Raw genomic sequence first — 27,238 nt, 5'->3', positions numbered from 1 at the left:
TCATAATGAATTCTGGATTTTCTGGCGCAAAACATTGACTTAGTAAGTCCTTGACCAATTTTTGATTGTGTTCTCTGCAACTCATTAACACAGCATTGATCTTTTCATAGAAGAGTTTTAAAGAGTAAAGTAATGTTGTGTTTGATCTCGGACTCGCAAGACATCAAACTTCCTACATGTAAGACGAATTTGTTTACATTTTGACAAATTTTTGGGGAATGAACTTTTCTCTCGATTTTTTTTTGTTAGGGTATGGTGTTAAAACAAATTGAATGTATAAATGCTGTTGTATTCCAAAATAGTCGGCCGAAACATACTTATATATATATATATATATATATATATATATATATATATATATATATATATATATATATATATATATATATATATATAAATATATATCATCATAGGAGCCCTGAATTTGTTTCCAAAAAAATACATCATGCAATTTTTGATTGTTGGAATACCCCCCAGGTAAATATAAAAAAAATAGTAACTACGTGGTTTTGGTGCATTTTTACTTCGACACGAGTTCAATATTATATAAGATATATTAATATAAAAAAACATTTCAAAGGGAAATCTAATATCACGTTTTTTATATATTCAAAATTGTTTTTGTAAAAGGGCATCGTATAATACATGAATGTGCGGAGAAATTTTCTGATGAAGTCTTTATTTGTTTTATAATGTCGAATGCAAAGGCATATTTTTCTAGTATATTTACTAGTTATATAAAAGTTTTTTTTTTTATTGATAAAAACATTGGTTTTCTTTTACAAGTTCGTTGCAATATAGAAAAATAACGGTGACTTGACAACAATGTTGAAATATACGAATTCGGTTCGAATCGGATTCTAAGTCTCATCTATAAATCATTTTATATATCTCAGTTTTGCTTTTGAAATCACTAAAATCATCCAAATCGAACCAAATCCAGACCGATAATACTTGCTAATTTCAATTATCATGTTGCTACAAGATTGAAGTCATCACTACAGAAGTTTTATTGTCGTCATCATGAACTCGTGGATCGTTATGGTGTATCCATCTGCACCATGAAAATTGATTTATTCAACGGGTCGTAGTTTTCCTTTCCTCATTTGTCTACCCCGGACTTTACTTTTATGAGCAACTCGGTGGGTATTTCTAGAAAATCAGAGGACGCTTACCCTACCGGTGCAGCTAGTCCATGCTCCCAGTTTTTAGTGGAGTCCGAGTTGCTCATTTGCTTTTGTTTCTTTGTATGTATGATTTTAGTTACTCTATGTTCTTTGTTGTGAATGTCTGGTTTCCATGTCTGGTATTTGTCCCTGGATTACATTCTTTTGATTACCGCTATAACCTTGGTTCCCTTGATTACTCTTTCATACATTTTTCTCAAATTTGTTACATTATCATTAGAAAATATATTCTACCATTCAGCATTAAGGATAAGCAGTTAAATACGATTAATAGAAAAACAATAATCTTAATGTCCGATCGCAAAATCAACCGTAAAATGGTGCATATCCCCCCTTACCACGTATATGCTTACTAAATCTTACTATGTTTTCGAATACGAATACAGCCTTTTTCCCACTTACTAAGATTTACTTTATTTTTGGTAAGTGCTCAAGAATGTATACTAAATACAAAAATACTAGTCATATTAATATTGCAAAGTTCGATATGCAAGTTAATTATTGAAATACCACAATTAGCGGGATCTTTGAACTGACTACACACAATTAAGCGGCGTAATTTTGTGACTGTTAAACTTAGTGAACATTTCGGTTCTCGAGTAAAAACAATCTCCCCCACAGACCTATAACCGCTTCCTGATTTATTATGTATCACTCCGCTAGTTTGTGGGCTCTGCTATACATGATGTGATAAAAAAAAATCACGAGGCATGAGCACTACTCATTACAAATCTGTGAAGCTGTATTCGGTGCTCTACTAATTTGCATAACGGCTGGGATTTAACATTGACCGAGACAGCCGTGTAAAGCTTTGAAATACAGAATGCACCATTTGTGCATGAGTTTGGAGTAAAAGAAGCTGCATTCTAAATCTGATCGACTGTTCGCAGCGACTTCTCGCGCAATACATAAATAATTCTATTTATAGTATTAAATCATACATGGTTTATGATGTATGTTTTCTCCTCCAGGTTAAAGAAACATTAGTGTTACAAATTAAGACATCATCTGTGATTCTCAGGTTTAACGCATGCGGGAACTATTTTCATAAGAGGTCAAAGGTCTCTCATTGCATTTAATTGTGTATAAGCAGTATTTTCATGAGACTACGTTATTAGTTCGAGGTTTTGTGCGTCAAATGAAGGTATAGCACACATTCATCATTATTTTTATTACATTCATATCAACATGTACTGTTTAACTTAGATAAATAATGTGATTATTTTTATTATCCAAAATGTGAAAACTAAACTGTGTCAATGTGACCTTTTACAAAGTGTAGACACACATGCGACAACTACCGAGATCAAGTACGTTGGATATTCGATGTTCGATATTCGACATTCAAACTTTTCATTATCAAACTGTATATCAAACGGTAAAATTTTACCGTTTGATATTCGTTTGATATTCATTTCTGGCCACTTTTGAGAATGTAAACTCTAAATGAATATCAAACGGTTATCTTTTTCTGTTCGATATTCGTTTGATATTCGTTTCCGGTTTAAAAATTGAATACAGAATGGATTTGAATATCAAAATGAATATCAAACAGGATTTTTTTTCTGTTCGATATTCGTTTGACATTCGATTCCGGTTTATATATTGAATATAGAATGGATTTGAATATCAAAAAGAAGATCAAACAGGATATTGGTCTGATCGATATTCGTTTGACATTCGTTTCCGGTTTATATATTGAATATAAAATGGATTTTAATATCAAAATGAATATCAAACAGGATTTTGGTCTGTTCGATATTCGTTTGATGTTCATGTCTGGCCACTTTTAAGAATGTAAACTCTAAATGAATATCAAATGAATATCAAACGGTTATCTTTTTCTGTTCGATATTCGTTTCCGGTTTATATATTGAATACAGAACGGATTTGAATATCAAAATGAATATCAAACAGGATTTTTTTCTGTTCGATATTCGTTTGACATTCGTTTCCGGGTTATATATTGAATATAGAAGGGATTTTAATATCAAAATGAATATCGCACAGGATTTTGGTCTGTTCGATATTCGTTTGACATTCGTTTCCGGGTTACATATTGAATATAGAATGGATTTGAACATCAGAATGAATATCAAACAGGATTTGTTTTTGAGACATCACAAGGTATATACATGTAGTGACTTACACTAGATGCATGAATATCAATGGAATGAATATATGAGGTTTTGTTTACATTATTTATATTATTTGCTATGATATCAGGTCAGGTTTTTTTTTGGCTTTGAGGCTATTTAGTGTATGACCGGCTCCAAAGTAACTGTTTTTCATCAACTCTGCAGGGCTTTAAGTGGCACATTTATTCCAAATATATGTAAAAGAATGGGAAATCAAGGATTTTTTTTCATTTTAAAGACCTTTCTCTCTCATTGTTCAGAATTTCATACCAATGCAGTGAAAGGGAGTATTCCAAGAGGTTGAGACAATTGAAAAGTTTAAAAACAGATTCTAAATGTTAAATTTTTTACCTTTACTCTGTCCACTGCTTATGAATGGTGTTTATTTGCTGTTATTATGACACTGTGTGCAAAAATCTCAAAATGGGATAGTAATTAGCTCATTTGCCCAATTTTACCATGATGCCATAAGCAAAATTTTATGAGTTTTACTTTGAAAATCCCATAGCAACCCATTTTTGCACTAAAATGAAAAAAAATGAGAAAAGAAATAAGTTTTTTTGCCACATTTCATGTTCATTTTATGAACTCTGAGAAATAAACCCCCTAAACATATGAAAATAGCATGTTTTACAAAAATGTTACCTCTCTTATAAGTACAAGAACACAATTAATTTCGTAGTGCATTCCAGCAGACCCATTTTTGACATATCATAACAACTCTCTTCTTGTTCTTAAAATGTCTTCCTCCTTCATATCTAAATGCCTTGATCTAAGGAAAACTTTATTATAATTATTTCATATTTTAGTGTAATTGCCAAATTATTGTTATAGTCTCAACATTACATATGTATATTTATAATGTCATATATATATATATATATATATATATATATATATATATATATATATATATATATATATATAGCTCTGGCATAACGTATGAGTTGTGATATGAACACTCCATACGCAGGTGCTGAAGGGATGTTGCCACAGATGAAAGGAAAGTTGACAATTCTGAATGAAAAGTCATCACGTTTGTCGTAAAGTTTTGTCAATAGTAAACCTTTACCATCGACTTCTAAGTGTAGGTCAATATATGAGGCTGACCTTACAGTGTCTGTGTATTCTTTATCTCAAGTTCTTTTGGGGTAGAAGCTATGTATCAAATCCCCGAAATTAGGATTATTTAAAGATAATACATCATCTATACAGCGGAAACTGAGATTAAAGGATCTAGCTAAACGATATTCTTTCTTTAGGATCAATTCAGCTATAAAGTCAGCCTCATAAGAGTGAATGAATAGGTCAGCAAGTAAAGGAGCACAATTTGTTCCCATTGGACCGTTTGTTGAAAAACACGTCCACCACACTGGACAAATATGTTGTCGATTAAAAATTCCAGCATTATGTTAACATCTTCCTCTGTATATTTGGAAGATGATTTATCTAAATTACAAATCGCCGAAAAAAAACGAAAAGTTTGAAACATCCGAAACGGTCACGACTTGGTACATGCATTTCCCTTCGGAATATAAAAAAAACAACATTAAATTCATTGTCCTAATTGTTCAATGCAGTCCGTTCATTCAACGAAAAATGTTAATTACTAAAATGAAATGAAATGCCACGAGGATGATGCCAGTAGATTTTCTCCCAATTTTTGTATGTATCGAAAATGATTATGTAACTATCCTTTCCTCTTTAAAACCAATATTTATAAATGAACAATCTCTGAGGTTTCATTTAGACCACCCATGTTTTCGTGAATTTGACTAATTTGCGCTGTGTATTAACAACATTCTACGCTGACTATCTAAGGAAGGTTTTTTTTTTTCATGTCAGAACATGTTATGCAAAACAACCTGGTTTGTCGGAGTTTTGGCGAAGCGGTATATAAAAAGTGAAAATTAATCCAAACAAGGTTTAATATTTCGTATAACTTGTTCAAAAATTAGAAATGATATAATTTCTGACGGATTCCAGTCCAAATATCAAGAATAGATATGTATCAAAGTTTTATTTATCAAAGGATCGTTTCTATTTTTTGACCAGGTTATGCAACATAACATACTTTAGGGTATTTAAGCTTCATGACCATAAACCGCGAAGCAGTTTATGAACTAACGTAAACTGCGTGTCCTAAAGTTGATTATGCGAGTATAACTTGGTCAAAAATTAAAAACAATCCTTATAATGAAATTTCTAATCGATTAAATTACGCCTTCATCAAAGGCTTATTTTGTTTGAACTGCGGACCGATCGGTATTAATGACGTGATGAGAAATAAACTATCAAATTAAATTATTTGGGATAATTTGAATCGTGGCATGTGCACCAATCGACGTTAATGGCGTCGCAGTACTAAACCAGGTTATACTGATTAACACGATATGGTCAAATAGATGCAACAAATCAGAAAAATTGTCACAAATCAAACTGAACTATTCTGTGTCAATACACATGAATTACCATATAACATCGATAATTTTCTTGCATACGTTTAAACGTGGGAACTTGGAAAATATGAAAACATTTTGTGTAATCGATCATTTTCAACTAAAATACAATCTTCCGTACAATAAAAATAAATTTTAAGTGCGAATAGACACGATTAACACAAATCCAAAAACGTTCTATATGTTTCAGAATGAATCCTTTTGATGGCCTACCATTATTTTTGTTTTTAACCGGCTTTACTCCCGCTCCAGAAGAAAGTATACGTGTCCTGGCAGTTAAACCTAGTATTGTACCTGGTAACATTCCAAGTAATTTGTTTTCTCCGGCCTTGGTATTTAGTCTCGGTAAGTATTAAATTCTTCACAGGTAAATCTTAACATATGTATCGTATGCTTTTAAACATGCGGAAGAGTAAGCAAGGGAACCAAGGTTCTAGCGGTGATCAGAAGAATGTAATCCGGGGGAAAAGACCAGACATGGAAAACAGACATAAATAACAAGAACATAAAGTAACTAAAATAATACTAAAGGAAAACTATGACACGTTGAACAACAGCTTTTTTTATGGCACAGATGGATACACCGTAACGATCCACGAGTTCATGATGATGGAACTTGTGTTAAGGCTGTTATAAAAAAAAAGGAATCAAGGGAACCAAGATTTTAGCGAAAACCAAAAAATATTTTTCAATGATAAAGACTAGAGTGGGAATGCAGACACACAGCGAAGGACATGGAATAACCAAAATAACACGTACAAAGAAACAAATCAGCAACCAAGACTCCACTAAATACTGATAGCATGGAGCACGGGAAACCAAGACCACTAAATACTGATAGCATGGAGCACGGTTAACCAAGTCTCCACTAAATACTGATAGCATGGAGCACGGGTAACCAAGACTCCACTAAATACTGATAGCATGGAGCACGGGTAACCAAGTCTCCACTAAATACTGATAGCATGGAGCACGGGTAAACGTCCTCTGCTTTTCTAAAAACACTCGCCGATTTGCTCATGTTCATGGTTTCTTTTACATGAAAACGTATGAAAACATGTGTTTTCTAAAATCGTGTGAAAAACCATTCTTTTTTATCTAAAAAGTCATATTGGAAATATATAATATCCAAATGAACTTCATTTATTGTTTTAATGAATTAATTTGAAAGTCTCAAACATGTTTGCCTATGTTTTCGTGGTTGTGAATTTTATTGTGAATACTATTACGGTGTATGAAATGATATTCTGTCTAATCAAACACCTTAACAAAAAGTGCTCATTTTTATGTTAAAGATAGACACACAAATTGTTCATTTCTAAATCAAGAACGAAGGTATAACTGTACCCCACTGTATTTTCTGTTCAAATAATTCTATATGAGCCAATTAAATTTCAGTTTTCACGATCCTCTTAGAATAGGAGATAGAAAATTTTAGCACAGCATTTAAAAGCAATCGATGAAAGACGAATATTTCAGACAACCCACATAATAGTTCAAATGTGGAAAAAAATGTGAAATGATACTTTTATTGCTAAAACAATTCTGGTCCCAAAGACCTGTGAAAATAATTTTGCCTATGTATGCTCGGGAGATTGAAAGTATATAAGAATAAACAGTACAAATAAAAACAAATCAAAGACTGAAGTCTTCAAAGTCGATAATCGTCAAGTATTCTATGCCACTGCTTTTGACTTGCTTTCAACATCCAGGCGAATTCAATGCTCTACTAAACTTAACTCCGAATCAATCAGTGATTTTCACAATTTATGGACTTCGTACAGAAATTATCGGAATTCAAAAATCACAAATTTTAGGAAGCTGAAATTTGAAGATTTTAACCTTGAACTTTACTGTGTAACGCAACAGTTCGTCAATCGGTAAAGATCTGCATGCTTTTTTTTTTAAATCAGGCGACTTCGTTACCGTGATGACCCAAATGTTTCTCATCAAAACAATTCGGAGACTAGGCGTTTCTGAACTATATCACAGAAAGTTCAATGCAAACCAATCATTTCATATTTTAATGTAAACTTCCCTCTCTCATACAAGTAAAAAACAAACGTAAAGCACATGTAGACCTATAGTATTTAAGAGGTACATTTTGATTTCGTATGAAGCTAGAATTGCCGGTTCTACGATACCGATGGTGGTGTAGCAATATATAATTATGCAAATCATATACCAATGTACAGTACTGAAATTACGCGTGAAGAACATTATCAAAAAATATATATTAAGACATGCGTGAAAATCTTATCAGAAATGTACGCATTAGTTTATCTATCTCTCAAATCATCTTTTTTCAGGTACATTGATAGGTCTAGCTGCAGCGCTTCGTGCTCTTCCACAACCGACAACTTGTCCGCCGACGTCAACATCTCCCACCTGTCCTAATGTGGTTGAATTAGAGGTACAATTAACATCATTACAGCAACAAGTAACGACACTTCAAACTCAGATAAATGAATTCACTCTTTGCACGGGATTTGCAAGCCGAATTGATTGTGAAGCAGAGCCTAGATGTATATTTGATAACAACTGCAAACCAGCCTGACTGATGTATGATAAACAGTGCATTTTTCTATCGCATAATGTAGTGGAAAGAAATCTTTTGGATTTAAGTAGAGGCAATATATCGCATGATTGTGACGTCATATAACGTAGTTTGTTGATACACTTATTAAAGTTTGAATTAAAAAAATAAATTAAGAAGAACGATGTTGAATTTTTTCGGTCTATTTGAAATGAACTTAATGCACGTGGTGCATATTTAGACATAACTCGCTACGCCATCGAATTATTTAGCGTGCATCACATGATTGCGGTTATTCCTTCATAGATTAAAAAAAACTACTTGAATCATTTTTAGAGCTTTTTATATTACCTACGCCAAAGGTCGTACCATTGAATACGCTCTTTGAACATACTGAATGCACGAATTCTGTCTCTCAATGTGACAGAGAAATTGATTTTAAATTCGTTGGCTTGTTGACATAAATAACTCTTCAAAGCGGTTGTGGATGTTCAAAACTGTCATCGGTACCCAAAGGAAGGACACATTTTGCCCAAACTCTAGGAATACAAAATTAAAAATCATATGATATTGCACATTTCAATATGTTGTACACTTATTTAAAGACGTAGCCTCTCATCAGCATTAAACTCAAATTCAAAGGAAGACCTAAATCTCCCCCCTCCCTCAAAAAAAAAGATGTATACAAAAAGTTCTCAAATCCAAAAGTATCGAAATAAAAGGACTGTCCAGCACCAAGAAGTTCTACTATGTTTTATAATTTTAAAATTTGAAAGTCCACTTTACTTGGATATTTAGAAACGTCCACACTTGGTTCCATCAAATTCAGTGTAAATGGCCTTGTAAACTTTTAATCTATAAATTATCAAAAATAAACTCTTTGAAACTACAACTGCTTTACTATTTCTATAACTCCAATGTAGCAAATGCTTTGTCCGCCTGTTCATTTGTTACATTTAACTTTAACTGATGCCTCGGCTTCAATTGGAGAAACACTACAATATTTGGTATGTTGCTTTTGCTTGGTTACTTGTACCACATCTCTCCTTTTCAGATTAGACAGAAATGATTGAGTGAGGTATTTCTAACATGATGTTGCTTGAAAAAGTTACATCCAGAAAATTACTTTTGATGCTCTAATGTAGTTTCTTTAGGTTTGCAGAGGAAGCAACAGCTAAGTGGCCATTGCAAACTGAATGAACTATTTAAGTAGGACTCCGCCTAAGGATCATGCAAAATGTGATTCATGGGTAAAAAGGCTACATATTTTTATTTTTGATATTTCGTTTGAAATCTCATAGTAAACAGAAATTAACATGTGGTTTTTCAAATAACCAGTGCTCTTAGGAGATAAAAATTATATAGAATGCACTGGACATTTCAAAATTAAGGGAGATAACTCAGTAAATGGCACTCAAATACAATAGAATCTACTGGATTTTCAATGTGGATTAGCTCCTGAGAGCAGGCAGATTTGAATGAATAATCACACATTTCATAGTATAGACCCATCAAACAACCTAATTACAAAAATAAAAATATGTAGCCTTTTTTTGGGTGTATTACATTTTTCAGATTTCGCACGATTCTTACAAAGACAGCTACTTAAAAATCTTTAATTGTTTTTCATATGTAGCAGTAACATTTATGATAAATTAAGGTCCTTGATTTGGGCTCTTATGAACTTTAAACTTATTTTATTTATTTTGATGAATTCATCCTCCTTAAATGTAAAATATTAAAACTGAATTTTAACTCCTGAAGCATATTCACATTGAATTATTAGCCCTTAACTTTTTTATGTCTACATTTAAATTGAAGCAAACTGCATTTTACAGTATTTTTTTGTCACAATACGAAATAAATCGGTTTCTGATTTTAAATTCAAAACCTACAACCGATTACAAAAAAAAATACAAAAAAAACATTACAATATAATTACTCTCTTTTGGAAGTAAGGCTTTGTTTAATTTTTTAAACAATTAAAAAAATATCCATTAAAAAGTGTAATTTTGTCTTAAAATTTTGTGTAACTTCTTCTACAATCTATCACAAAAGGAAAAAAAAAGCTTTACACAACTTTATTTAAATACACATACCCATACATACATATTTACAATAAATAATATTATAAAATGATATTGCATTAATAAGATATTGGTGGAAATGTTTATACTATGATGTTCTTTTTCAATTAATGAAAGTCAGGTCTAGAGCTTGGTTTATTCTGGTTAAAAATACATTAAAACTGATTTGAAGATACTTGAAAAAGTTTTGACTGTATATGTAAAACCATGACAAATTGGTCAAAAATTGTATTCCATGAATAGACAATAATTCAATAATGTCAGATGTCATAAAATATTCCTATAATTCCCTTAAGTCATCAATATTCAGTTTATGATGGCATGACTGACAGTCCATAATTTAGAGTTTAAACAATATCTATATTTAATGACATAACTGGTAGTCAATATTTTATGCCATGACTGATGGTCCATATTTTATGCCATGACTGATGGTCCATATTTCTTCCCTTCCAAATTGTGTCCAGATGCTGAATATCCAGATGAACCCTGAAAAAAAAATTGAAATTATTCTCATTATATAACACCCAAAATTTGCTTGCTGCTATGATTTTAATACATAAAAGCAAAGCTAATTTAGTGATACCCCCTGCTCTCCTCCTCAGTAAACCATATAGGGTACCCCTGTCAGATGGAAAAACAAAATAGGAAGTGCACATTGAAGTCATGTATAAAATAATCTGTGAAAGTTTCATCAAATTCCATTCAGTGGAATTAAAATAGTGGACAAACATACAAACGGACTAATGAATGGACGGACACTATGATCACTATATACCTCCCACTTTTCAAGCCCCCCCCCCCTCCCTACTGATTTTCGCTTATTTGCTGTAACTCACCCTCTGTAATGGTATGATATCTTTTTCTGTCAGTTTGGCACCAGTAATGGGATCCAACATGTCTTTCTTTATCAACTTATCCACACATTCTTGTGTGACCACCACTCCACTGAAATTTCAAAAAATCTATCTATGTTTATCACTGTGCAGTTGTAACACAAAAGTCAACCATGAAAAAGCTCTCAATTTGGATTGTAATCAGATGCCAGATACTGACCACAATGCAAATGGTCTGAAAACTTAGTATTTAGGAATAATAAATAAGCAATTTATACAAATTTATATATAGTTTTAACCCCCCTTCTCTTTTGTCCTTTACTCCTTAAAGCTTCTATATCATTTTATGTTATGGAACCTATTGACACAACTGCATAGAGATCTATGCACTTAGTCTTCAGTTATTGTCCTGAGACCAGAAAAATGTTTGTTTTACCCCCAAAATTAATACCAGACTTCCTTTTGAGGTTTGGCACCTTGTGTTACAATTTTAATAAGTTCTATATGCTCAAACTTGAATTGTTTAGTTAAAGTATATGAAATGCTTGTTTCTGACTCAATTTAAGCCCCTAATTCCAAAACGTTCAGGGCAATAATTCATAAAATTAATATCAGCCTTCTTTTTGTGGTTTGGAACTTTGTTGTAAACTAATTATCTAGTTATTAAGCCACAACCAAGTGTCTGCAGATGACGCTGCCAACACAGGATCAAGACAGCTTCATACAACTAACTTCAACCAAGTGTCTGCAGACGACACTGCCAACACAGGATCAAGACAGCTTCATACAACTATCATCAATATAAGCATAAACAGAGTTGAGGGTTTATCAGACATGCTCTCACAAATCTTGTAAGTATTGCAAATTTCGGTATGCTGAATATATATTTCAAGGAGTAACCTCTCATTACAGCATAAGAAAAGATTTTTAAAAATCACTTCTCCAGTTTTGAAGTTCTATACCTGAAAAATTCAAAATATTTACTTACGATGTTTTTAAAACAACACATTGCACTGAATTGTTGAGGACATCATTGGTAACTGCACACACAAATCTGGCCTGTAAAATAGTCAGACTAAGACATTTGAATTCAAAGTTAAGTATTAAAATGTAGGACATCTAATTGGACATAAAATGACATCCAGCTGCAGCCATGTTGCAAAATATTATGGGGGTAAAAACAACTTAAAATGACCATAACTCATATGTTAATTATCCGATCATACCAATATTCACTTTTGATCTGTATTTTATGATACTCAATAAATATACAAAGTTTGAAAGAGATCCTTTAATATCTTCTAAAGTTATCTTCAGGAAATCTTCATGGGGTGGATAGAAGGACAGATCGACATGTAACTTTTCGGCAGGTATCCCATAATACCTCGCCACTTTGTGTGTCAGGGTATAAAAAGAATAAGAAAGCATGGATTCATGATATATGATACATAAAATTACACAATGGACATGTAGCACACACAAATATCAATCAAGATACAGGTAAACATACATGCATGATTTATATGATATTTTTCTAACATTCTGTCAAAAGTATCAAAACTTGAAAGAGGGCTTGTTTTTGCGGTTTTATAATGATTGATTGATAAGTTGTGGTTTTATATCTGGATTCTGTCAATTGAATATGTTTGCAGGCATCAACTTACAATGTTTCAAAAAATGATCAAAAGAATTACATATTGCTAGATGTATTTTGATGGTACTATATAACATGATTTTCAGTCCACCGTAAAAATAGCGAAAAATACGAACACCATGAAAATTAATACATTTATAGTGTAAAAAAGACAAGTTATATGTTATTGTCTTAACTTCAGTTTTTATGTGTAACCTTTTTATTTGGTTCACTACATTTTGTTTGTAGATCATCTCTGTTTCATGTGTTCAGGTTTAATCCATCTTTTTCTTATGTATTTGAATCATCCCACTGCTGATGATTTTATATTTTTGCTGATATTTAGTATGACATTCAATGAAAGAGTTATCAAGGGAACCAAGATTGTAGAAGAAATCAATAGTATTTAGTCCAGGGACAAAGACCAGACATGGAAAACTGACAAACACAACAAAGAACATCAAATAAACAAAATAATACATAGTCAAAGTAACAAAAGTAAATGAGAAACTCGGACTCCAATAAAAAATGGACCTGGTGCACCGGTAGGGTAAGAATGAAAATCATTGACACCATTATTACTTACTAGTTACTACACTATTTCTGTTGCTTCCAAGGAAAACACATTAAAGTAAATAAACTATAAAAATCAAGCATTTATTGAAAAAATAGGTATTTAAGGAGGTAGACCTAGGGAAAGGGAAATAACTCTTGAAATCAGTGATATACATGTATCATAATCAATTTCACTAATGCCTATCAAGCTTTCATTAAAAACAGAATGAAATCAGTACAAGTTACTTTGTTGCTTACATGAGATTGAGGTAAAATGCTGAATACAAACGTTCTAATGATTTGTACGAGTTGTGTCCTTCATCCTAGGTCTACCTCCTTAGATTCATTAAACCAGAAAAAAAGTGAGCAATACTGACTAACTTGATAGACCACCTGTTTTATAACATGTACCTTTTGACCTTCAATTTAACTGGAACAATATCTATAATAGAGGCCCACAATGGAAATGTGTAGTAAAGTTTCTGTGAAAATTTCATTTAATTCCATTAAGTGGTGTATGAGGATTAATGTTTAAGAGACGGCTACCCCTCTGTGTAAAGGAAGGAAGGAAGTAAGGAGAGAAATAAGGATGGACACCCTGTCACTATATTGTCTCCACTCAAAAATGGGGGTATAGTGAAGAGCAGGAAAAAAATTCAGATTTCAGCAACTATTGCACTTGATTTGGGAAAGATATTTTAAATTTGAAAAAAGTTGCATATTTTCCAATCACCATTTTGAAATAATGTGGACAACCTATTCCACCTTTCTTGAGAAAAACTACAATACCTGTTTTGAGATGAGAGCAGTCTTTGAGTCTCTGTCATTGATTGGTGTAAATTTTACTTCAATGAGATCCTTTAATTTGATTGGTTTGTTACTCATTGGACATCTTACTTTCTCATCCTGTTGATAAATAATACAATAATTAGGCAGGAGTAAAGCTACATGCTATAAGGAATCTAACAGAAAACAAACATAGGAATGATTGATTGATTGATTGTGATTCTATGTACTATGGCAAATATTTCATGCATTTCAGGACAAGGGAGCTTGATGTATCAAACAGACACAGCTTTGTACTTATCTGACAAGCTGAGCTGGATTTTCATTGAGTAAACCAACAGAAGCAACAGCTTGGCATGTTATCCCACTCGACACATCATAAATTTCTGATGGAGTCACCCCCAAAGACTATAAAACTGGTAGTCACTTCTTCTCTACCAAGCATGCAGCATATAGGGATAGAGTGATGACTGGTTGACTTAGAGTCATAATAATGTGTCTGAGTAGGGTGGCATGCCTACCTGTGGACAGTTGCTGTTGTGAACTAGCAAAATAAAGATCTGGGTCAGCTTAGAACAAAGCAGGTCTATTGAATTATTCTGTTTTTCTTATCCTGAAATGCATGAAATATCTGCCACAGGATGTTAAACCATAATCAATCAATCAATCAATCCACACATTTTTCTGACTCAAAGCCAAGTAGTTGCCATTCTATAATAGATATGCTACATACTTTGAGAAGAAATATACTGGTAGTGTTGGGTGTGACTCAGCCTGAGTTCCAACCTGTGACTTCCAACAATGGCATGCATTTCTATGTGACATAGAAATTACTGGAACAACTAACAGTATTCATCTTAGGAGATAGGCTAGAATCAAATTTTTTTTATAATGTCACTTTTGAAGGTTACAAAATAAATCACAAGCATCATATCTCAAAGTACAATGCCTAAATACAAAACTGGCAGTAATTTTGATTGCTTTAATTGACATAATTCTTAGGGCATTTGTAACCAGCATCTATAGACACTTACAGGTTTTTCAACTTTAGATGCTCCAGCAGCTGGGGTCATTGTTGGTATCCAGAAACTAGGAAGTTCTGTGTTTTTACCATTTTTCATATTAGAGATGCTTTTTTCACCTGAGCTGCTTCCTGTAAATAAAATACCAATTGTCATTAGTTTGAGTAATTTAATACACAAATCATAATATGAAAATAAAATATGCATACAAAGGTTAAATTATTTTACTTGATTTTCACCTGAGTTGAGCAAATAAAGTTTGTGATAGTTTATGCGAAATTCATGTGAATCTAGTCTTCATATATAAAAATAGGAGACGTGTAAGATTGCCAATGAGACATTCATCCACCAAAAACCAAGCAACAAACGATTAAACAGGTCACCACATGGTCATCAATGATGGACAAAGCCCATACCATAAAGCAAGCTGTAAAAGGCCCCAAAATAAATGAAGTAAAACTATTCATAAAACACAAAAATTGACCTAATAAAACATAAAACGAATAACATTGGACATATAAAACAATGACAACCACTGAACTACAGGTTCCTTGTTTGAGACAGGTACATAATGTATGTGATGGGGTTCATATGCACTTCATGTGAACTTTGCAAATAAAGTTCATATTAAGTGATTTTCATGTGATGTTTGATACATATGAATTATTTTAATTCTAATAGGCAGATTTCTTCATGTTTATGAAAAATACTCAGCAAACGTGTTGCACAAAATGGCAACCATTGTGGAGTATTCATGAAAGGCTTTAAGAAAAAGAACAAGCTAGGCCAAAATAAAAAAATATCCTAGATTCTCATTCCCTCCCGACCAAATATTTTCTAAAACTTTATTTTGATTTTCTCCCAATTTCTTTCAAATTTACAGCATTTTTCACTTAAATTGATGAAAAATAAAAATAAAAATTTGCTCATCCAGCCATAATTTTGAAAAATGATGGATGAGAATCTAGGATATTTTTATGATGGCCTTAGAGCACAAGCAGGGTCATAATTATGTTTACAAACCTTTGTGAGAGGGAGCTTCAACATGGCTGATTAGATTTTGTTTCTTGGTCTCAATTTCAGCTTTTGCTAGATCTTTTAATTCCTCCTGTAAAAAAAGGAACAAAGAAATTTTCAATTTCACATACACATATATAGTCATATTTTTATTATTAATTAAAAATCTCCATTATGATTGATTCTTCAGACTAATTTCACATTTGGGTACCTACGCCTGACATGTTTACAATTTCATACACCTGATCTAAGGGCTTCAGAGCAATTGACACTCAACTGCAGACACTTGGTTGAAGATAGTGGTATGAAGCTGTCTTGATCCTGTGTTGGCAGTGTTGTCTGCAGACACTTGGTTGAAAATATACTTGGGAAAACATTCAACTCCATCTCCGATGAAACCTACGGTATATATACCTACTACAAACATATGTGGATACAAAGGCTAGATCTCATTTATTATTCAAGTTGTGGCCGCTGGTCGCGTCTGAGGGGTAGCCATTTATAAAGGGTAAATTTGCACTATAAGTCATTAATTGAAATGTGGTCACATGAGACAAATGGCTGTTGGTCAGAGGTCTGTTTCAGAGAGGGACTACTGTACATGTGATAAACCTTGAAATTTCAATCGAGAATATTTGGTCAAGAGTTAAGTGTCAGTCCCAGTAAGAATCAGGCAGTAGGTGAAACATGGTATGAAAAAAAAAACCATTTTGATAGTGTAATTTGACTAACTGCACCATTAGAATCAAGGAAAACAGACAATATTTTCCATATCATGCTGGACCATTGAGTTACAATTTCAATAAATGCACTGAAAAGGAACATTTCAAGGGCAGATAACTCTATCAAAAACCTCATTTTTCTAAGATTCTATTGAAAAATTTCTGCGCAAAGCCAGTGAAACAGAGATAAAATAATGGTCTTTTCAAACAGAGAAAGTATCCTTGATATTACATTGTCAGATTGGTGGGGTTTTGACATGCATGTTTCTGATTTTTGCCATTTTGCCTGATTCTTACAAACACTTAAGTAGCACTCCAGCTGAGAATGATGCAAAATGTGATATATGGTTTGAAAGCCTACATAATTTATTTATGATTTTTTTGTTTAAAATGCTTAAGTAAACAGAAAATAACATGTAGCTTTTCATTGAATCTTTGTTCTTTAGAGATAAAAATATATAGAAAACACTGTAGAATTCAAAATTAAGGGAGATAACTCTGTAAATGACACTAAAATACAATAGAAACTTTTAAATTTTCAATTTAAATTATCTCCTAAGAGCAAACAGATTGGAATGGATAATTATGCATTTCATCATATATGCCTACTAATCAATTTAATAACAAAATAAAAAAATGTATAGCCTTCTTTGGGGTGTATCACATATTACAGAATTTGCATGATTCTTACAAAGAATGCTACTTAAGATCTTAGAAAGTAAGGTTTTTTCTGCATTAAAAGGTTGTGACCAATGTTTTGACACCAATGTTCAATATTCATTATTTTTTAATCAACCTTATTGTAATTGGAGTGAGTCATAAAAACTTTAAGTGTAAACCCATCACATGTCATACACTTTGCAGCATATTCAATATCTTCAATATACACAACATGCTAAAATGGTAAGAAAACTTTTGACAAATTTCTCCATGGTAACAGATGCACATTTTCAATTCCTTAATAAACCTAAGTGAAGTTTGAAGAGTATTGGTTATACATACCTTGAGTTAGAGATTCCACAAAGTAGGTTCTTTCAACAAAATAATGTAATGATTTAGTTCATCATTACTAAAATCATAGGAAATAATTTATCATATTCTCCATAATCTTAAATATGTATATAAGCAGAATGCTAAGTTTGAACAATGTAGGTTCAATTTTTTTAGTAACAGATTTCACAAAGTAGGGACTCCTAAAGTATGACGGCTGGGCAGACAGACAACAAGACAAAATCAAGCTATTCGAATACTTTCGCTGTTGGTGACACAAGTGAAAATTGGAACAAAATGTCATTTAAATTATTCAAAGACATTATATACTTATCATCTTGATAATAAAATAAATAAGGCAAATAAAAATAAAATGTCTGTTTCCTGCTACCTTACCTATTCTACTTTTTTGTGCCAACCAGAAACATTTTATGGACAAATTGGCTCAAGCACCAAGTCTAGAATGTTTCCCCATTTAATCAATGTAAAATGTTTTTGAAAAATAAAATAATTTCCCTACCTACCTTCAATTTTTTTTCACATGGATAAGATGGAAAATGTTTTTGTTTTTTTTTTATAGTTTTTTTTGCAATTAACAGAAATATGTAATTAACAAGTATATGATTAAGTGGAATCCACTGTAGCATTTTTTTGGCCTAACTCTCTGCCCTTTTAGCTTATTTTTGGAGTGGTAGGTCAGAATCTCAAGACAAATAAATTGAAGTGCCTTTCCTTAATCAGAGTCTACATATCAAAGATAATCAATCACTAACATTATATTTATGTAATCTAAACATGACATTTCACATACACAACATTTTTTAGGTTGACAGATAATCAACTATTTGTGCATGTAACATCCTGTTCTGCCAATATCTGCCACAAAATAAAACAAAGTCCCTTAATCTTTTTTTTTTAAATTCAGTCTGGCAGCAAATATTTTTACAGCAACTGTATTTGCTACTCAAGGTCATGGTTTCATCACTTTTATTCCATCAATGTCAAAGCATTCCATAAAATCCCACAATTAAAGTTGAGACTCTATTCCATAATTTTGTTGATGACCATGACTTAGCTTTTGCTAATAGCAGATCATATCACAGGACTGTTAAAAAATAATTTCAAGGTAGTCAAATTGTTGAGAAATTTTTTATCAAGCTTCACTTCTGTGATTTGTGTTTGTATTGACAATTTGTAAAACTGCATAAAATATTCAATACTGATACACGCTGATTTGTATATACAAATGTATTTGTCGGAATTGTTATCACTTGAAATCTCCTGCAATTTTGAAATGGATTACAAGAAATTTCCTGTAGAGTTAAAAGGTAGGGTATATATTACTGCCGACCAATTTATTTTCATGACTTAGGATACCATTCCAATTTTGCAGCTATTTAATTTTATGTTTTTTTTCTCATCAAAGATGTGTTCTATTAAAGAAAGACTTATTTGCAGGGAATTATTTTGGTGTTTTTTTTCTGTTCACAAAATAAGATAAAACAAATTAGTTTACAGTAGGTATATATAGCATGTCCAAACCTTTTCTTTATTTTTCTGTTTTTCAAATTCTTTGAGTTTCCTTGCAATTTGTTTCTTCTGTTGTATGATGTACTCCAATATGGACTCTTTGTCATAGAGAAAACCATCAGGCCTGTAAAAATATTTCAATTTTAAAGTGTGACCATATCAATTATGTATTGTAGAGTTTAACATGTCAAAACAAGTTTGCTTTGGTTATCTCCCTTGTAGAAAACTAGAACTGGTATTATTTGAATTCCAGAGTAAAGACCAATTGACATAAATTATACAAAACTATGATACTGTTTGCCTTAAGGAGGCAGACCCAGGGTAAGGGACACATCTCTTACAAATCATTAGAATGTTTGTATTCAGCATTTTACATCAATGTCATGTAAGCATCAAAGTAACTTGAATTGATTTCATTCCGTGTCAAATGAAAGCTTGATAGGCTTTGATACAAACATATCAGTGATTTCATAAGTTATGTCCTTTACCCTAGATCTACCTTCTTAAGTTATCCCCCAAATAAGGCTGTTTCCCCCTAATGAAAGTTTTCCAATTTATTAACAACAACAAAATGGCTAAAAAATAATCCCAAATAAGATTAACAATTTCCAAATTGTTTGTAGGAAGGTAGGATATGGTGTTTCTGTTCAAAATTAAAACTACACTTATTAAATGATTATGACTAGTCTTTTTCCTGACATCCTCAATTAATCATTTTAAGTCCAAATTTAAGGCTTTGTACGATAATTCCCAATTTCTCACTTTAAGAAAAATGCCAGATATTTTCCAAATTAAAAAAGGTCAGTTGGTTTTTAAAGAGTAACCAAGGGAACCAAGATTCAAATTATCGTAGATCATTATTGGATTTACACTAAACACTACACTCCAGAATGTCATACAATGTACATGTACTTACGTTATGACTGGATTTCTACATGGCTGCAGCGTCAAGCAACAACAGTCAAAATCCTAGAAAAAAGGCATACACTCATAGTTGTGGTACAACTACTTGGCCCAGTTTCATAAAAAATCTTAAACTGAGATTTTCCTACTCAAATTTTTGACCAATCAAATCACTTAAAATTGAAAATTGGTGGGAAAACTCAAGGATTTGTAGAAAAATATCATTATGAGAATTTTTTATGAAACCCAGGCGAGATGATTTATCTAATTAAGCTTCAAAAGATTCAAGTTGGAAGATCTAAAGATCTCTCATTAAAATGGGTAAGAGACCTTATGTACTTATGACTATTCAGTTCAGCAAAGAGTAATCAAGGGAACCAAGGTTATAGCGGTAATCAAAAGAATGTAATCCAGGGAAAAAGACCAGACATGGAAAGTAGACATACACAACAAAGAACATAAAGTAACTAAAATCATACATATAAAGTAACAAAAGCAAGTGAGCAACTCAGACTCCACTAAAAACTGGGAGCATGGACCAAGTGCACCGGTAGGGTAAGCATCCTCTGCTTTTCTAGAAACACCCGCCAAGTTTCTCATAAAAAGTCAAGTCCGGGGTAGACGAAAGTAGCAAAGTTAGGTAAATATATATTAATAAAAAAAAATTGCTGCATTTTTATTTTATGCTTAGGCTCAAAGTAAATTGAGTGTTCCAACCTCAGTAGGGGTTTAAGAGTGAGCACAATCTCATTAAAATTAGACATCTCAACTATTCAATGTAGTCTCTGCATGTGCATTTAACAGTTCTCCATTCTTTTTCACAACAGTTAGTAGGGGTGATATTAGAGAGGTTACATAGATTTTTAGACCTATGTCATATATAATAAATAGGGACTTGAAGCATGACTATTCACAGTGGATCCCGAGGGGTACAGGGGGTTGGCATCCCCCCTTTTTATTGGAAAAATTGTCATTTTCATGTGTAAAATTGACATAAAATGGCAAATAATGTCCTAAGCTCGGCTGGTAGCCCTCTTTTTCATCCAGCCCTAATTCACGCACAGTATTACATATCTAGTTAATTAAGAAATTATTCTGAAAAATGGGACTGACTTAAAATAGCATTAATAAAAACAAAATACATTATGAAATTTTTAAAATGGCAAAAATTAAATGCAGCATGCAATAAATTCTGAATTTACACCAGCCCATAGTGAATAAAAAAAAAAAGAGAAAAGAAATAAGGCAATGTAAAACTAATTACAGTTTGCATTTGTAATACATGTAAAAATCTTTATTTTCTGCACAGAAAACTTTGACAAATAATACCACTATTTTAATTATGTATCTGATAAATAATATCAATATATGACAGCAATGAACTTGATTATCTCCCTTTAATAATTCCCAAATTAGTTTCTGTACCCTTTTTTTTCCAAAACCTTTAAAGATTTAATGAAAATACAATGTACATTTTAAAATACATTATTTCTCTTCTAAACTAAACTGATGATAAAAGAAGATAACATTTTCTTGCAAATTTTGTAAAAGTTCGAGACCAAGACAGTCAATGCTGTTTAATAAAGTTAAGATAAAGAAAATTCATTTAACTACAATACGAAAGAGGAAAACTATGATATTTTGTTTTGACCCATGAACAATGATGTAATTGTTCTATAATATAATAAATATAAACACACCCTGCATAACATCAAACTACATCCTCTACCCCTCACATGAGAACTTCATAAGGGGATGCAGGGGATGATAAATGAATTAAGACACACTACAGCACATCTCTGTGCTACATATTTGTGTTAATATATTAATCGGGCTGCATATTCGATAAGGAGGCAACCCTTTCCCCTCCCTCCCCCACCCCCGTTCATAAAGTAAGCCTGATTTGTAATTTTACACTAATACACATTATACACAAACTTTAAAAAATAAAGTATTAACAAAAGATAAGTGAAGAAAGATTCCTCAAGAAAATTCAAATATTTCTATGAGTTACACATGAATCCATTAATATCTGAACAAAATGTTTTCACAGACTGACAACAGTATAGCATACAATGTAAGAACAGGTTAATTTTTTTCTGTGTCAATATCTTAGTCAAAATTTTGTTGCAGGGGCTGATCCAGAATTTCAGGTAAGAGGCATAAATATAATGATTTCATGTAAGTTGGGGATAAATAGAATGAAAGGCCAAGTGAAGTGAGGCAAAAAAATTTTTATCTTTGGGGTGGGGAGGGGGGGGGGGTACATGTACATTACTCATATCATGTTAAGAAGTTGATATTAACGTTCCTCCAATGATGGCACCAAGTCGGATTTTAGCTTGCCAGACAACCTCTAGCACTGGTGGAGTAGTCGGTATATAATATATATACAAAGGGAGTGTAATATAAAGACCTTGATTTGGAACTTTTCCATCAAATTTTTACTGTACAATGTAAATTCTGAAACAATTGTGAGGAATAATAAAAAAGTGTTTTCTTTTACACACCTCAACCTGGAAATGGTGAATCTAATAACTAATAAACAGGTATTTTGCAAAAAATATATTGGTTCCACTATTATTATCTCCCTTTACTTATATTTCAAAATTAAGTATTTTGTCAACAACTGTTTGTCAATTGGTAAAATTTACTTCATGATTTGATTCAAAACTTTATTATCAATGTAAAATATGAAAAGCAAGTATTGTTTTACAATTCAATAGAGAATGTTCACAAATTAGCTTGCACTTACAAACCTTATAATTTACATTTTTGCAAAATTGTACATTACAAAAATTCCTAACTCTACTTCCATACCAAAGACTTTAAAATTGAGTTTGTGGCAACTGGAACAAAAAATATTGTTCTCAATTAGTAATTCATGGTCAAAAATTAAATGAGTACAGAAGACAGTACGAAAAATTCTACTAATGGTTGTCCCAACTGCATTTATGATTTTATCAGTATGGATGCTGAACACAATTTGCTATGAATAAATAGACACAAAGACAAATTGACATACATGTAATGATCACTTTGTCATGAAATGATTAAATGAGTGTGCAGCACAAGTAACTGCATGAATAATCAGCATTTCTTAATGATATAATATCTAAGATATTCACACTTGGACTAGTATCAATCATTGTATGTCTTTCATTATGTTCACAAAGATATTTGATTTCTTTACTGTACATTGTAAACAACATAGAAGTGAAAACATTTAGTATTTCTATTTTTAGCAGTGTGAAATTTTGATTTACATGTGTATTCTCTATGGAATAATTGACAATACAGGGTTAACGAGTTCTGTGCCACAGGGCCGATCATCGGCCCAAAGTAGTACTGCTTTCAGTGCCAGAGGGCCGATGCATCAGCCCTTTCAAAACCTGTTGTTTTCTTAGAGTCACAGTAGCAAGGCCTTTGTGACGACGGAATGTGACATTGAGAGGCAAAAAGGGGATGGTCCATAAAGGAAAGTTTTGGTAGTTCACAGTCACAGAACAACAGCTCGGAAAACATTTTTGAAAATACTTCTGGCACTCTCTCAGAGAAAACTCTAGCAGTCAAAGGGTTAATGTTGCATTCATAAGTTGGTAAATATTATTCTAACGAAAGTTTTTAATTAACTAATGATGAAGGAACAGACAGCCAACCATATTCTTTATACCAATCATCACTTTTCGTATATATTTATTCAGTAAGCTTGATGAAGTAACTCAAAGTTTGAATGTCATATGACTGAATATGAAATCTAACACTTTTAAAAGTTCTTTCAATTCCTGGTAAGCTGAACAATCTGATGTACATGTATTCCCTCTTTGTCTGATAGACAGATAGCCATTTTGGCTCAAGCAGTGTTATTAAAGTCTAGATTGTTTCCCCATTAACTCAATGTAAAATGTTTTGAAAAATAACATAATTTCCCTACCTACATTGTACCTACCAACTTCATTTTTTTGTTGCTGATAGCAGGAAACAAGACTACTATTTTTGTTTGGCCTAACACACCTGCTGCATTTATTTAATTTTGAAATTATTTACAAATGTACAGTGAAACCTGCTCAAACAGAACCCTGAATAAACTAAAACCATTCTAAACCAGACTCTTTTGAAGTTAAAATGTATTTTAAGCTGGATAAACAAACAAATTCTATAGTCCAAAAGAGGTTCAGTTAAGGAGGTAGACCTAGGAAAAAGGACATTAAAGTCTTAAAATCAGTGATATGCTTGTATCATATTCACTTTCACCAAAGTCTATCAAGCTTTAATTTGAAACAGAATGAAATTAGTCCAAGTAACTTTGATACTTAGATGAGAGTGATGTAAAATGGTGTATACAAATGTTCCAATGATTTGTAAGAGTTGTGTCCCTTACCCTAGATCTACCTCCTTAAGAGGGATCTCACTGTATATTGCAATTGTATGCCAATTACCTTGATAGAATCTCTGCCAAATCTTGCACTTTTACTTCCATATCCTGAAGCTTTGGTGTCTTTCTGTCTTTCATGATAAGTATACACAGTACCTGCTGTACAATTCTTTGAATGTCTTGTCATAATGAGCAGTCACTTGTAAAGAAAAAAACAGCTAGCACATGTACTGTAAACTGTGAAATTGCTACATGTACCTAAGATCGCTGTTTCCCAGTTCTTGTAGGAGGTTTTCCTGGAGTTGTTATGATGGTGTATGTTGTAAGATAAATTTATCATTTTGACTCACATTTTTCCAAGATAATTTATTGATAGAGGGATTTATGATTTCTGTTGAATGATACAATTCAAAAATTAATGTCAATAGTCGAGTATAGACATGACTGTGCCACAAAGATAGTTATAGTATTAAATTATGACAGTAAAATTCAATATGTATACACAAAACCCCCTTTAAGCTTTAATAATCTGCCTTGATCCAAAAATGTCAACAACTCCTTAAAAATGTCACATCAAAACTGCAACAGGTACACTCTTCTATCAAAGTGCCATAAAAGTAAAAAATTGTATGGAATGCTTCTTTTTTGGTTATTCACATTTTAGAGTATAAATACATGTAGCACATATTTAGCAAAGAAGATGTTCCATCTGTCTGACTTAATGGTGTATTTTGAACTTTCTTCTATATACATGTACATGTAACAAGTCAAACAAATACATGTAAATGAGAAAACTTCAGCTGAACCTAATGCATTTTGTCCGACACTGCCTTTGGTCAAACTGTTTCACAAGGACAGACAAATGGGAAAAAATGGAGCTATGCATGAAGTATTATTAAAATGTCTGACTGAATGGCATATTTTGACTTTCTTCCATATAAACAAATAAATGGGAAGACTTCTACTGAACCTCATGCATTTTGTCCAACATTGCCTTCAGTCAAACAGTTTCCCAATGACAGGCAATTGGAAAAAATGGAGTTATGGAAGATTAATCAAGGGAAACAAAATTCTAGCGGAAATCAAATAAAAAAGGTAAACATCATAACAACTAACACGAACTAGACGTCATGTGTAGTGTAGTGGAAATCAGTCTGTCAAAAATTGCCACCCTTTCATAAAAAAATGTTTAAAATCACAATTGCTGTACCTTTACAATGCAACACTTACCTATTGTGTTACTTTTTGTGCGTATTAGAAAAAAAATAGCTTTCAAAAAAACAAAATGGGAAATATCTAGGAAAGGGACTGAAACATACTATCACATATTTACCAAATTTTCTTTTCATTAAAAAGTTTAAATTCATTACTCACTAAAAAAAAAAACTTAATTATACAAAAAAGAAATGTTTGTATATAACTGGATGATTTCCTGATAATTCGGCATTCACCAGTGGTTAATAACCTGCTAAAATCAAGTTAATTCCAGCTTAAAGGTACGAAATTCTTTGGTACGAGCTGTCTTATCGCTTCATTCGGAATTATTTTTTATCGGTACCTCTCGGTGATTATCTCCATTTTTGGATGGGGCGCGAAGTTTTGTAAATAAAAGTGCCTACTTGAACAATGAAACATGGTAAGATTTGACATGCATTTTCATCACGACTACCCTAATTCCAGATTCCGATAACTGCAAACAACTGACTGCGTAGCTGCTTAAGAACTAAAAAGTGTATCAAATCATTGTTTTAAACACTGTTATTGGTATTAAGCTAGCACCAAATCCCCACTATACTCGGCGTCACATAAATAACATACTGTTAAAATTTGAATAAAAATATTTTCTACGACTTTATTGACACCAACCGTCGTTTAAATTGTCTTAAATGACTTGCTCATTCGTTTAGCCAAACAGCTTCTCAAAAACAAGTTGCTTATTAGCTTAAATCATGCGTAACAAATCCTTACGGGAAAATCCCATACTAATATCCGCCATGTTGGTTTTTACGGGACGATTTGTTTACAAACGAAGTGCGTAAGTTCCCGTCGAACTCCGGTGACAATCGTCTGCTTGATCAACTTCTCGGTATTATACGTTGTTCGCGTAAAATAAATCCGAGATATCCGAAATAACGCCGAATTGCATTCTGGGTTCTTCGGTTTTTGGACAAACCATTTAAACGTAAACAACATCTCCTAGCAACCCGATCACTGTAAACATGGCCGACTTTTTACAATGTAAATATTGCCACCTAGAATTAAAATCTGACCGGAATTTAACGATTCAATGTTTAGGGAGAAGCCGTTTGGCTAAACGAATGAGCAAGTCATTTAAGACAATTTAAACGACGGTAGGTGTCAATAAAGTCGTAGAAAATATTTTTATTCAAATTTTAACAGTATGTTATTTATGTGACGCCGACTATAGACAATCACCATACCAGTGCACCTGGTCCAATGCT

General features: G+C 32.4%; 2 protein-coding genes across 2 annotated transcripts; one reads left to right on the top strand and one right to left on the bottom strand.

Annotated features, from left to right (window-relative positions):
* Positions 1-2,468: 2,468 nt before the first annotated feature.
* LOC148610557 (uncharacterized) lies at positions 2,469-8,491 on the top strand. The gene is made up of 3 exons (XM_088595684.1): positions 2,469-2,497; positions 5,975-6,129; positions 8,094-8,491. Exons 2-3 carry the CDS (start codon positions 5,976-5,978, stop codon positions 8,339-8,341), a joined length of 402 nt encoding a protein of 133 aa, XP_088451810.1. The 5' UTR covers positions 2,469-2,497; position 5,975; the 3' UTR covers positions 8,342-8,491.
* A 1,893-nt stretch (positions 8,492-10,384) lies between these two features.
* Positions 10,385-26,120, bottom strand: LOC148610556 (nitric oxide synthase-interacting protein-like). The gene is made up of 10 exons (XM_088595683.1): positions 26,007-26,120; positions 24,841-24,975; positions 20,415-20,467; positions 19,511-19,622; positions 16,263-16,347; positions 15,252-15,370; positions 14,221-14,337; positions 12,232-12,302; positions 11,247-11,355; positions 10,385-10,896 (listed from the first exon to the last, which is right to left on the bottom strand). Exons 2-10 carry the CDS (start codon positions 24,961-24,963, stop codon positions 10,825-10,827), a joined length of 861 nt encoding a protein of 286 aa, XP_088451809.1. The 5' UTR covers positions 24,964-24,975; positions 26,007-26,120; the 3' UTR covers positions 10,385-10,824.
* Positions 26,121-27,238: the final 1,118 nt, after the last annotated feature.

Source organism: Perna viridis, chromosome 8 (assembly GCF_037379345.1).
Source record: "Perna viridis isolate PV_CMFRI_1.1 ecotype Kerala chromosome 8, ASM3737934v1, whole genome shotgun sequence".
NCBI lineage: Eukaryota > Metazoa > Mollusca > Bivalvia > Mytilida > Mytilidae > Perna > Perna viridis.
Note: the sequence above shows the minus strand (reverse complement) of the source record. Positions and strands in the feature narration are given on the sequence as shown.